This window comes from Danio rerio, chromosome 13 (assembly GCF_049306965.1).
Source record: "Danio rerio strain Tuebingen ecotype United States chromosome 13, GRCz12tu, whole genome shotgun sequence".
Classification (NCBI taxonomy): domain Eukaryota; kingdom Metazoa; phylum Chordata; class Actinopteri; order Cypriniformes; family Danionidae; genus Danio; species Danio rerio.
Genome location: NC_133188.1, coordinates 9,155,527 through 9,166,798, shown reverse-complemented (window position 1 = coordinate 9,166,798; position 11,272 = coordinate 9,155,527). Strand labels below are relative to the sequence as shown.

General features: G+C 36.9%; 1 protein-coding gene across 1 annotated transcript; it reads left to right on the top strand.

Moving 5' to 3' along the window:
• Positions 1-3,771: 3,771 nt before the first annotated feature.
• On the top strand, positions 3,772-11,152 carry calm2a (calmodulin 2a (phosphorylase kinase, delta)). Its single transcript, NM_199996.2, is given in 6 exon segments — positions 3,772-3,819; positions 4,799-4,829; positions 7,078-7,221; positions 7,308-7,414; positions 7,503-7,638; positions 10,181-11,152. Coding segments are annotated over 6 exon segments (450 nt in total). The 5' UTR covers positions 3,772-3,816; the 3' UTR covers positions 10,210-11,152.
• Positions 11,153-11,272: the final 120 nt, after the last annotated feature.

Genomic DNA, 11,272 nt, shown 5'->3' with positions numbered 1-11,272 from the left:
TCACAAGTGGACACTGTCACTTATAAGGATCTCTAAATATTGAGATAATGAATTGCATGTAACTAGCCTGATTCTAGCAAGAGTTATCATGTTGTTCGCATGATTCCAACATGAATTAGCATGTTATCATAATTGGAACATGAATTAGCATGTTGTTAGCATGATTCTAGCATGGATTAGCATGTTGTTAGCATGATTCTATCATGAATTATCATATTACTAGCATGAATTAGCATGTTACTAGCAGGATTCCATCTGCTTGTTAAGTGTGACGTCACGCGAAGCGGCTTCCGGGTCCAATCGCTCTATTCTACTGAATGGGGAGACTCATGAAATGGTAATAATAAACGTTTACAAAGCGATTTAAGGCTTTCGAAAATCACGATCGCAGTATATATGTCCATGCCCAATATCCGATGGCCAGAAAGTGATTATTTTTTTATAAATTGTTACATTTTTGGTATTTGTTATGCAGCAAGCCCAGAGATTGTTGTGTACAATATGATTTTATATAAAATTAACTTTAATTTGTGATTGGAATAAAACGTGATCATAAACAAATGATTTCTCCACTCAAATGAGTGGCGGCTTGGACCCGGAAACAGTATTACATACATCACAAACACGTCACCACTTAACAAGCAGATTGTGAATTAGCATGCTTTAATTGCATAATCTCTATGAGCTGCAATCCCAGTGCAGAAATGCAGATTTGAATGAATAGACAATAGACACTGTGTCGAAGACTAGGCAGTCGAGACGAGACAAGTCACAAGTGGACACTGTCACTTATAAGGATCTCTAAATATTGAGTGAAGGAATTGCATGTAACTAGCCTGATTCTAGCATGAGTTATCATGTTGTTAGCATGATTCCAACATGAATTAGCATGTTGTTATCATAATTTGAACATGAATTAGCATGTTGTTAGCATGATTCTAGCATGGATTAGCATGTTGTTATCATAAATCGAACATGTTGTTAGCATGATTCTAGCATGGATTAGCATGTTGTTAGCATGATTCTATTAGCATATTGTTAGCATGTTACTAGCATGATTCTATTATGAATTAGCATGCTGTAATTGCATAATCTCTATGAGCTGCAATCCCAGTGTAGAAAAGCAGATTTGAATGAATAGACAATAGACACTGTGTTAAAGACTAGTCGAGACGAGACAAGTCACAAGTGGACACTGTCACTTATAAGGATCTCTAAATATTGTGTCTGCGTGTGCATCTGTGTGTTTCTACGTACAGCTATATGGCTGGTGAGTTTCCTAATTGTGTGTGAGAATGTTTGCATCTATTTATGACTCAATTTCACATAAATAATGCCAATTGGAAACACATTCAGTGACAGTTTACCCTAAATTCACTGGATTTAATAATCTAATTTTGTTCTAAACCTGTTTGCCTTTATTTAATTATACATATATTTTTTTATATGTATATATATATATATATATATATATATAATAATATATATATATATTAAATAATATATATAATTATATATTTAATAACATATTTAATTTAGAACAAAAATTTAAATTTTAAATAACTACCAAAAACCCATTTGACATTTTTCAAAACCTCTTATGTAGCTACAAGGACTAGCGAATGAGTCTTCAAACTGATCCTAGTTTCCTCTCTCCCACCTGCAACTTCACTTGGTAGTCCAGAGACAGGTGGCCAGCGGGAAAGACAGAACCAGGTAGCCAAGCATAGAGAAACAGGTAAATCAGATACTCCCATGCATTCAGTGAGAGCAAGCAGGTCTCTACTGCTGCTCGTGTGCTCATAAACCTTATGCCACATCTGACACATCGCTTGATGAGCCTGTCACAACTGATTATTCATTGCATGCACAAAATACACAGAAATTAGTCACTATCAGTCGGTTTTATATTAGCACATTTGTTCATTTAGAAGTCTCTATAATGTGTTTACCATGTTACTTTGAATATGCGATCGGAAATAGCATGCAAGCATGACTTCAAAACAGCATTAACACTATCTAATTGACTGTGAACAATGTTGTACTTTGATGATCACTGGCTAATATGATTTTTCTATTTAGAATTTGCAAAGAAAACTTTTCTGAAATTATGTTTTTAAGGAGAATGTCTGAATATCTGAATATAAAACCAACTTTACCTCTATCAGTCACAGGGTTATAACTTGTTATGAGGAGCTATTAGTCTTATATACTACTAACTACTTGGTGTAATTGCAATTAAGCCAAATTTTACATCAAGGCAACCATTCTGTAAAGCTTGCCAAAGGACATAGAGGTAAAGTTGGTTTTATATTGGTACACTTGGACTTTCCCCTTAATAATATAATTCCATAAAAGTATTATTTGCAAACTCTAAATAGCAAAATAATATAAGCAGCCAATGACTATCAAAGTACAACATTGTTCACAGTCAAATAAACAGTGTTGAGGTTGTTTTCAAGTCATACTTGCAGGTTCAGACCGAATATTCAAAGTACTGTGGTAAACAATATAGGGAGTGTGTCACAAGTTGTCACTAAATGAATATGCCAGTATAAAACATAACTTTAGAGGTAACTTTACCTCTATTCATAGGCCAGCCATGCCAAAAAAATCAGATAAAGATATTAGTGGATTTCACTGCAAAACTAATGGTCAAATTCTTTTAAAGGAGTGGGATGGGTCACTCATTTGTTTTATTTTGCTGATCACATTGAAATTTCGCATAATGATCAGTCTATATGCTCCGTCTCTGAATTTTGCTATCTTTCTGTTTATTGTTGTTTTAACATATTCAGATTAGTGGCTTCAATGGGTTTACCGGTCATATAAATAAAACTATTATATTGGTTCTCACAGTGCTGAATGCGCTGGCTATCAAGTATTAATTAATTGCTCAAGCCTATTTGCTAAGGTGGCATCACATTCATCATCATCATCAAAACGACAACATTTAGCCTACTTCTTGATCACCTAACGCTTAATGCATATCATCACAAAATACTAGTATTTATATATATATATATATATATATATATATATATATATACATATATATATATATATATATATATATATATATATATATATATATATATATATATATATATATATATATGTATATATAAACTACTAGGTATAGGCTTTATTATGTCAGTTATCAAGGTTGTTTCAAGCTGTAAAACTAAACAGCCTATACAATAAATAAGTCTATATCAAATTAAATAAAATATGTACAAATGGAGACTGCAATAGATGGGCATATTTTTGCCTTAAAATCCTAAATAGTTGATAAAATTCGTCACTTTCTATTGCATTCCTGCCACGAGCCCTGGTTAATTTTTAACCCTGATGTGTAGTGAGTGAGTCTGCCTGGGAATGCAGCTCTACTCGGATCGTAGCGAGTGACGCATTGCGGGTACAAATAGACCAATCAGAAGCAGTTTTCCTTAGCCATAACGTACAGTTCTGCGTTTGACGCATCACATTTTAGCAGAATGTATGTCTCCGCTGGTTTGATAGTTCCACTATAACAGGTTCCTCTTTCCTGCATATACCATATCTTAGCAATATGAATGGATCGCTATTTTAAAACGTCTACGGTATTTTGTATCGCACGTTCATTTATCACAACTAAGTCATGTTTGACGATCGTTTATGATAGGCAAGGAAGTGTGGTGGCGGATGGAGAAATGCAGGGGGAGGAGTTTATAAGCGACCATTAAAGGCGCGTCAAGCCCTGTGTGATTGCATCCTGTTTGTTTGCCAGCTGTGCACTGTTGTTCTGTGTGGAAATACATCTGCTAAAACAGCGCGATGGTGAGTAAAACCGTTAAATTACCATTACTGTTTATCTGGTGCAAATGCACTTATAATTGTAGCCAGCGTAAGTTATATTCAATAATGTGCGTTACATTCAGCATACAGTTCGTTGATAATGAATATATGCATGATATATATATATATATATATATATATATATATATATATATATATATATATATATATATATATATATTGTGTGTGTGTGTGTGTGTGTGTGTATGTAACTTAACGTTATAGATTGAATGTAACGTAACGTTATGGCAGTGATGTGGTTTAATAGGTATTATTTTGTTTGTATTTTTATGCGTAACGTTAATAATTTCATGCATAGAATATCAGTTAAATATTAGCTTTTTTTCTGCAACGTGAGTATGTTAAAGCATCAACTTTGAAAAGCTTAAATGATAGCGAAAACGTTTTAACGGGGATCTCATTTATGGCGCATTTCTTTTGCAAGAGCTCAGTTTTGAATATGTGCTCGTTATCTAACTTTGGTATGAAAAGCATCGTGGACGTCTGTCCTTTAATTTAGTGTTCCCCTCATGAATATAGCTGCACAAAGACTTTTAAGAGCGATGGAGAGGCACTGCGCCACCTTCTGCGTTTAATATCAAACTAATAGTAAACGCCAGAATGACAATTATGATATTTTGTTCACTCTCGTTGTTGCAAAACCATCCGACTTGTTGCCATTTCTTTAGAACGCATAAAGTACCTGCTGTTTACTTTCATCTAATATTATCCTCATAAAGGAACGTATTCTTTAAGGATACATTATGAATATAAATGAAAATCTAAGTGAGTCTCATTTATAAAGTCCACATTTATAAATCATCATCTGCATCTGTATTAACTTTTAAGAAGCATGGTTGATCAGTATAGGTTTTCCAGTAGTCCGTTCCAAAAATAATTGGATCTCCCAGTGCTTGAAATTATTATTTTCATTGTACATCTTTCATTTTCTCATTTGCAGGCTGACCAGTTGACAGAAGAGCAGATCGCCGGTAAGACATTGGCACGTGGCTGGTGGTGTGGATTCCCATGGTTTTCCCCTCTTCTCAGCCCCCCCTCTCCATGGATTTATATTATTTCCTTTTATGGCGAGCCCTGAGTCTTGCTGTGGACCTTTTTCCTAATGATTGGACGGGTTGTTGTGGAGGGAAGCAACTAAGACCAGGATTTAAAACCAAATCAATGAATAATTCCTATGGCTAATTGTAGTTTTCAATGAACACATCCTTCTCTTGTTCGGGAGAGTTAGTAACTGCAGGCACTGAGGAACAAGGGTGTGTCCCCTGTTGGACTGAACATCCTAGTGGCTTTGGCATGAAGTTAATGTTTGTTTGACCACTGGCATGGGTCTAGTTATGACCCGACAATGCAGAAACTAGTTTTATTGACATATCATTATATGCTTGGATTCTTAGAGTGTGATATTGCTGCTTTTGTTAGAACACATTGTTTTGGATTCTGGTCATTTTAGTGGCTCATGTTTTAAATGTATTATTTTATTTATATATATATATATATTTATATATATATATATATATATATATATATAAATATATATTTATATGTGTATGTGTATATGTATATGTATGTGTATATATATATATATATATATATATATGTGTGTATATATATATATATGTGTATGTATATGTATATATATATGTATGTATGTATATAATGTTTGGTGCTTTGAGGTTGACATTTATACTGGTCAAAGATCAGCCTGCAAGTTTAGCCTTTTAAACGCTGTCGAAAGAAAGATTTCTTTCATTTTCTCCAGCACATTAAGGCCATTGTGGTCGGTCTCCATAGTGACAGTGAGGTCACAGTGGTTTATCCATCGAGACCTAGTCACTAATTTGTGTTTCCCTGGAGAATTTATGAGGTCACAGTAGTGTTTCCAAACTGGCTGCTCCTCACTCTAGATCCTATATCAGCTCAATGGTGTCACAGTATTAGTTGTTCATATTGTTCAGTGAGTTTCCAAAGGCAACATGTAAGCAGGGTAAGATTTAAGATTTGCAAGAACTGGCCATTATAGCGGCCAGTAGCGTTTTACTTGCCAATTTCTCTTCGAGGGACTGATATGTTGTGCTTTTGTAGACTATTGTTTGAGTATAGGGGTGCCACATGTTCTACTCGTATGTCCCCTGGATAATAATCTGGTAATTACTGACTGGTGAAGCAACATGTGTGTGTATATATGTGGAGTCTCCCAGTGCAGTGACTCTTTGAATTGTGTTTGTTATGAGTATGAACACTGCTGTTTAATATCTTAAATTTTGCTGTTGATTTCTATCGTTGTCTATAGGTATAGGGATCTCTAAATTTAAGATAAACATTAAACTTAATTCGCAACCTTTTATGTTTCTGTATTCAGACATTTCTGCAGCATGCATCTTTTTTTTTTTTTTTTTTTCAGTTAGGAAAAGGTGTTTGTTTGTACTTGTCCATTTAGATTTTGGTTGACTTTGAGCCAAAGCAAAGTTTTACAGTTATTAAATTTTTTTTTTAAAGGTAAAAAGTTTGGTAACGCTTCATTTTGATGGTCTGCTTGTTGAACTAGTTATATTGCATCTACATGCCAACAAATTCTCAGTAGATTTTAAGTAGACTGTTTAGGTCAGGGTTGGGGTTAGTGTAAGTTGACGTACTTGCAAAGTTTCTTAGCAGTATCAACAGATCTAAAGCAGACTGTATGCTAATACTCAAACAGAAGCCTTTTTTTAATGAAATGAACTGTCTTAAGGACATTTTAAGCAAAGTGACTCCAGAAAAGATTTTAGACTTTTTATCATGTATTAAATTTTATTCTTATTTAATTTTATGTATTCATTCGTTTGCTGATTTTTATTTTTTTATTGTATATTTATTATTGAAATGTTCAAATTTTAATGGCTTTAAATAATAAAAAGATACATTACATTACATTACTCAAATGGACCATCAAAATAAAGTGTTACCAAAACTTTGCTTATAGAATAATCAGTAGGCTTAGTGATAAAGTAAATTGAATCAATTTTAAACTGATGTTGACTTCTCCATGCCTGTGCTCAAACTAGTTTGCATTTAATATCTGAAGAGCATGTTTTAAAAGTGGATTTGAGAAGTTTATTTGGGCATCCCTTCTTTGGAACTGGCCCCACTGGTTCCTCTGTGTGTCTTTTTGTTCAGTGTGTTTATCTTTGGGAGACTCTGTTAACACAAGGTCCAATTGTCTTCATCTGTCACTCTTTACAGAATTCAAAGAGGCTTTCTCACTCTTTGATAAAGACGGTGATGGTACAATTACTACCAAAGAGTTAGGTACTGTCATGCGCTCACTGGGACAGAATCCCACAGAGGCTGAGCTGCAAGACATGATAAATGAAGTTGATGCTGATGGTAAGGATGACCGCATACATCACCAATCAACTCAATGGGAATGAAAAATATTGGCTTTTGCTTATACACCTGCGTTTTCTGCATAGGAAACGGCACGATAGACTTCCCAGAGTTCCTGACCATGATGGCAAGGAAGATGAAAGACACGGACAGCGAGGAAGAGATCAGAGAAGCATTCCGTGTCTTTGATAAGGTAAAGTTTGTCCAGTTGCGAGTAAAACTATTGTACCAGACTAGTGGCACACAGTCTTGTTGTAACTGACATCGGTATTATGCTGAAGGATGGGAATGGATACATCAGCGCAGCGGAATTGCGCCACGTCATGACAAACCTTGGAGAGAAGTTGACTGATGAAGAAGTTGATGAGATGATTCGAGAAGCAGACATTGATGGAGACGGACAGGTTAACTACGAAGGTGAGTTTGTGTTAAAGTTTATTTAAAACACACTGTTATACAGTGTCCTAAATACTATTTAAGATGCGCAATCTCCCCCTTTCAAAATTTTGCTTGCTTATTATAATGTAGAGCAGTGGTTCCCAACAGGGGGGTCCCCGCCCACAAGGAGGCCGTCAGTGAGCTCTTTGGGGGGGTTGTGTCTTTAAAAAAAAAATAAAATAAATTAGCAGTGGACAATTAGGAAAATGTTTATGTTGCCTTAGTTAATTTTATCCCTTGACTGACCAAAAAATGGACACAAAAAAGACAAGAGTCTCGCTGATTCACCTTCAGCACCTAATAGTAATGACCCAAGCATACTGAACCCAAGTGAGAAATCTACTAATATTTCAGATCACAGTGGAAACATGAAATGCAGGAAATACTAAGACAGTTAAGGCTGATTTATACTTCTCCGTCTAACGCCGGTGTATGCTACGGCGCTGACGCATAGCCCATCGCCGTGGCCGTCGGCGTCGCTAATGTGCACCTCTCAAAAATTGTAACTACACGTCGCAACGACGCGTAGCGCAAGCTCTGTGATTGGTCGGCTTGGTAGCGCTGACGAGTCTGGGCGGGACCGAGAGCCGCGCAAATGGTGGGAGCTGGACGCGAGCCCAATGTAGCGATTGTTACAAGTGTGGAGTCTTGTGAAGGAGCTCCTGATGGAAAGTTTTGTTTTGTGTTTACCTCATAGTTAAAGTTGTGGCACGTCCGCCGGTTCCTGCCTCAAAATGAGCGAGTTTGAGTCACTTGTACATCCCGGAAGTGTTCAGGAAAAGCAAAACAGCAGAGAAGAAACTCGACACAGAGGAACATTTACACCTCACTGCCAACTAGCGTTTCGGAAGTGTTAATGCAGACCAACAGAGACAGTGCACAGAAGTATAAATGCACAGCTACGCACGTTGCATGCGCCGTGGGTCACGCCGGTGACTTGACGCAGAAGTTTAAACCAGGCTTTACCTGAACTAGTTTTTTTTTTTTTCATTTTCTCAAAACAAAAAGTGCCTGACCTAGCCACAGTGCATTATCTGCACCAAAGTTGTTGCTAATGAATGTATGAGGCCGTCAAAATTGATAAGACATTTGCAGATGACTCCTCTCTAATACTGCGACAAACCCAGAGTATTTTTTGAGCACAAGGCAAAATAATTGAGACAAAATATGATTAGGGACATCACCGATATTAATAAAAAACTTCTAAAAATATTGTACACCGTGGCGGAAAAATTTGTTATATTCGCCAAAGCAAAGAAAGGGCATACAATTGCAGAAACTTTAGATTTTGCCATGAGCAACAGAGATTGTCAAAGAAATTAATTTATAAGGATAAATCAGAACAACTCCCCAAGATGCCTTTATCAATTAATGTTTGTGACGATTAATGCGAGTGATTTACATGTTAAGTCAATGCAAACGTGCGAATAGACATCCTGCGGCGCGATACGCGCGAATGGCGCGAATGATGCAAACTGCGCGGGCGAATTGAGCGTTTTGCGCGTTTGACACGCTTATCGAGCGTTTCGCGCGAATCTCTCGATTTCGAAAATCTGAACTTCAGCGTACATTCGCGCCGCGTAAACCAATCAGAAGCTTGCTCTTGTGGGGGTGTGATTGTGACGTAGAACCTGTTGTCGGTGTTCCGAGGGAAATCCTCCAGCCTTCACCGACAACAGTTCATCAAACTCGGCTTGGCTCAGTCAGAAGCACCGCTGAAAGCCTCCGTCATCCAGGTTCAGTTTCTGAAGGAGTTTGAGCTCACAGAGCTGGATGCACCTCTGAAAGGATGTTGTGGGCTCAGACAGGACCCTAAACGTATCGACGCTGTTTTTCAGTCTTCATAAAGCACATAAACACTGTTATTTTCTTCATAAAATCCATGTTAGCCCTTTAGCTATGAAGCTAGAGTCTTCGTGCAGACAGAAGCCCTGCCCATCACGCGAATCCGCGTCTGTTCTGAAGTGAATTTGACGCGCGAATGAAGTGAGTAAACTCAAATGTTCACGCGGCTATTTACGCGTGAATAGCACGATTTATTCGCGCGTTCCACACTGGTGTGAACACAGCATTACTGCAAAATTGTACGAGCGAGAAATCATTAAATGTGGGATCAAAGAGGGCCGAGTCGGACCACTCACTCTGATTCCCCAGGCTCTGCGTTGGTTGTAAAAATCCAAATTTAACCAAAGCGGATGATTACAATTGGCTTAAGATTGGCAATGGAAATTTGGGACATTGCATCCTGCAAAACCTAAGAATTAAAATAAAAAATATTAAATGTGGAGGGGGGCCTTACAATATTTTTCAGAGGGAAAAGGGAGTGTCAGGCAAAAAAAGGTGTGGAACCACTGATGTAGAGAGTTTTTATGTACCAAGTTTTCACTGTGCATTTGGTTGCCCATAACATCTACAGAAGCAATGGAGAAAAAAAAAAGTAGTGGTTGAATAATCAAGATGCTTTAGTTCATGTTGGAAAGTTTGGTTTGCAAATTGACTAACACGTTCTATGTCTCCACAGAATTTGTACAGATGATGACTGCGAAATGAAGGCCTTGTACAGATCCTCTTTCTTTTATAAATAATTTGCCTTTTTTCTGTTTAATTTATCTGTAAAACGTCAAATCCTCTCCCCGTACTTCCTACCGGCTGTCCAAAGGAACTGCATGTAAACTGCATAGGATCTTCAGTCCTCATGTCCCTCTTTTTTTTTTGCTGTCATCGTGTTTTTGGAGTGGTGGTGCGGTTACACGATCAGGTGCTTGTTGCCGCGAAGAGGGGGTGGTGATGTGCCAAACCTTGCACGTCACGTCTGTCTGCCCCCCTTATGCGTAGCAAGAGTGGAGACCTGCCTGCTGGTTGTCTTTGAACAGCGACGTTGGCATGGCAACAATGTAGAGATGTAACTCTGCATGGACTATGGACAAAGTATATAATATATGAAGTTTCTCAGCATTGCACTACTGCAAAAAAAAGAAAAAGACACGGGTGTATCTACAAGATACTCGTACATAAACTCTTTTTGTATCTGCTGTTCTATACCAAGAACTTGTTTGAACCTAACAATGCTTTTTAATGTTTTACTCACTTCATTAGTTCTTTCTTTTTCTTCCTTTTCTTTTTTTTTTCTATTTTTTTTTTTTTTTTGAAGCCGCTTAATGGCATTGTCATGCCTCGGATAGTGCATTCCAAGTTGTATATTTGTTTTCCAATAAAATTTACAATTTACCCATACTGATAAGTTTCTTTGTTTGCAAAGCAATCTCTCATTAAAATTATGTTAATTATGCATCCCAGAGCTGAGAAGTGTTTTTTAATATCTTGATTTCAAACATGTTTACAATATTCATTGTAATGGTGGAAACTATACATTTTTAAGTCACAAAATGAGTCTTAAGTTGCCTGAAAGCTATGTGTATTTATAGGATAGCACTGGGATGAGACCTCTGTCAATAAAACTAAACAAAAGCTAATTAAAGTTCTCTTGAATGACCGTTGTTGTTAAAGTCATTCTTGCCTTCGTGGGTACGTACTCTTGATTAGTCATGGGATAACTGTTTTCAAGGTATACTTCCAGGTTTTAAAACAGTCTATTTTCTACAGTACCGTTATG